General features: G+C 32.1%; 1 protein-coding gene across 1 annotated transcript in view; it reads left to right on the top strand.

Moving 5' to 3' along the window:
- LOC106474678 (NAD-dependent protein deacetylase sirtuin-1-like) overlaps window positions 1–2,902 on the top strand; it is a gene marked incomplete at its 3' end in the record, with an annotated part of 28,087 nt that overhangs the window by 9,285 nt on the left and 15,900 nt on the right. Inside the window, exons 3-4 of the mRNA XM_022402977.1 lie at window positions 657–824; window positions 1,144–1,391. Coding sequence (XP_022258685.1) covers window positions 657–824; window positions 1,144–1,391 — 416 coding nt within the window. The remainder of the gene's footprint in view (window positions 1–656; window positions 825–1,143; window positions 1,392–2,902) is intronic.

Raw genomic sequence — 2,902 nt, forward strand, 5'->3', positions numbered from 1 at the left:
CACACTTTAACCTTTACCCTTTCGGTCCTTGTCCCTCACACTTTAACCTTTACCCTTTCGGTCCTTGTCCCTCACACTTTAACCTTTACCCTTTCGGTCCTTGTCCCTCACACTTTAACATTTACCCTTTCAGTCCTAAAGGAGAATAGTCAAGAGTTCAATAGACCTTGAAATCTCTGGTGTTTTTGTAACCTACTTGACTGTTTTGTGATGACCTATTCTGCTGATTCTTTTATCACAACTAATTTTGTCAGTAAATTTGTGGTGTTGTGTAACATGAAAAATACTTTCAGAACAAACTGGCCTATCTCTGTGATTCGTTGTAGTTTACTGAAAACGAATGAATGTGATTGGAATGCACTTTGATGCTATTGATCAGAGCATTCAGTACTACACAATGAAAATTTTATCAATACATTACTACTGAGATTAAATTAAACTCCCAATTTTAATATCCCAAGCTAACAACTTTTCAGAAACTCGGTGTGACACAAACATTTGAGTTGTTAATTATGCTAACTTGATGTGTCCATAAATTTACATTATAGGTCTGAAATAATTTTAGCTACTTATGGTACACATTTGTACTGTTTGCTTTCTTAGAACAATATTCAAAAAGTAAATGAAGTATAATTTCAAAGCATCTTCCATACCAGATGACAGCAGTGTGCCTTACGGTCATCCTTCAGAGCAGGAGGAGAAAGTTAAATACCACAAAAGTGAAAACGAAGATGACGCAGACGAAGTTTCTTCTACAGTTAGTAATTTATCAGACTTCTCTGATATGTCAGATCTTAGTGGTCAGGAGTGGAAACCAACTCCAGGTAAGTTTCTGAGACTTATGTACATCAAGAATGTGTGGAATATTTCCCTAAATGTCCATAAATGTTCACTTTAAATAACCCTAAACTTATCATTAGATTATCAGACTTCTCTGATATGTCAGATCTTAGTGGTCAGGAGTGGAAACCAACTCCAGGTAATTTCCCTAAATATACATAAATTTTCACCTTAAATAACCCTAAATTTATCATCAGAAATGTTTTTCTTTTGATGGAAAGCATGAGTTTTGATTACAGTTTGTTTATATTTTAAGTAATTGTTGGTATAACTACTATACTGTATTGTGTATCCTGCATTCAGTAGGACCAGTTACTTGGGTTCAACAGCAGATCATGCAAGGAGTTGATCCTCGAACCATCCTAGAGGAGCTTGTTCCACAGAGTTCGTTTATTTCTCCCCATTTGGATCCCCTTACCTTGTGGAAGATAATTGTTAGTGTACTGAACGAACCTCCTCTTCGTACCAAACTACCCCACGTTAACACCCTGGATGATGTAGTCAACCTCATTCAAACTTCTGAAAACATAGTGATACTCACTGGAGCTGGGGTAAGTCGAACATTTGGTATTACAAAAATGGAAGTTGCTCGTGTATACATACACGTGTGTGTTTTTTTTTGTCTTCATAAATGTTGTACGTAATCTGAATTTTTAGTTTTATCTGAAAAGAAATACTTATGGCTGTTGGATAAACTGACCAAGCATGTTGATTAGTGTAAAATAAATACTTATTGCTGTTGGATAAACTGACCAAGCATGTTGATTAGTGTAAAATAAATACTTATTGCTGTTGGATAAACTGACCAAGCATGTTGATTAGTGTAAAATAAATACTTATTGCTGTTGGATAAACTGACCAAGCATGTTGATTAGTGTAAAATAAATACTTATTGCTGTTGGATAAACTGACCAAGCATGTTGATTAGTGTAAGATAAATACTTATTGCTGTTGGATAAACTGACCAAGCATGTTGATTAGTGTAAAATAAATACTTATGGCTGTTGGATAAACTGACCAAGCATGTTATTAGTGTAAGATAAATACTTATTGCTGTTGGATAAACTGACCAAGCATGTTGATTAGTGTAAGATAATGAATAAGAATATATAAAAATTTAGAATTAAAAAAATTTGGTTTAGAAAAACAAAAATGAGGGAAGTTTTTATGACATATTGTAACTATAAACAGAGTACGTCCAGAAGTGGAGTAAAAAAATTGGAAATGGGCACCGAAAGTTAATACTTTTCTTACTACAATTTGATATTTGGTGTTTTACCTTTGGGAAGTACGCTTCAGGATGTTGCAAGAGAGATATAACTTATTTTTTGTATTTCTAAAAATCAATATATTTCTTTTGGCATCTTTATCAAATCAAAGAATTCTTTATGCATTCTGTGATTTAATCAGTAAAAATATAAAATAACAGCTGGAAGAAGTTTGGAATGGATTTTTATTGTTTTAAAAAATTATGTCAGAAGTTAACTATGCACATAAAGAAATGATTTATTTTTACTGTAGCTGTGGATTACATTATACAGTACTGACAAAATTCAGCAAAAATCTCAGTAGTAGAAGTAACATTTTATTTAATGTTTGATGTTACTGATGCTTAAAAGTTACATATATATTGGTCATGACATACATCTTGATGTTTCTTACTTGAAATGTTTGTTACTGATCCTTAAACGTTACATATATATTAGTCATGACATACATCTTGATGTTTCTTACTTGAAATGTTTGTTACTGATCCTTAAACATTACATACATATTAGTCATGACATATTTCAAGTAAGAAACATCAAGATGTATGTCATGACTAATATATATGTAACGTTTAAGGATCAGTAACAAACATTTCAAGTAAGAAACATCAAGATTGTTTGTTACTGATCCTTAAACGTTACATATATATTAGTCATGACATACATCTTGATGTTTCTTACTTGAAATGTTTGTTACTGATCCTTAAACGTTACATATATATTAGTCATGACATACATCTTGATGTTTCTTACTTGAAATGTTTGTTACTGATCCTTAAACGTTACATATATAT

This window comes from Limulus polyphemus, unplaced genomic scaffold (genome assembly GCF_000517525.1).
Source record: "Limulus polyphemus unplaced genomic scaffold, Limulus_polyphemus-2.1.2 Scaffold7518, whole genome shotgun sequence".
NCBI classification, from domain to species: domain Eukaryota; kingdom Metazoa; phylum Arthropoda; class Merostomata; order Xiphosura; family Limulidae; genus Limulus; species Limulus polyphemus.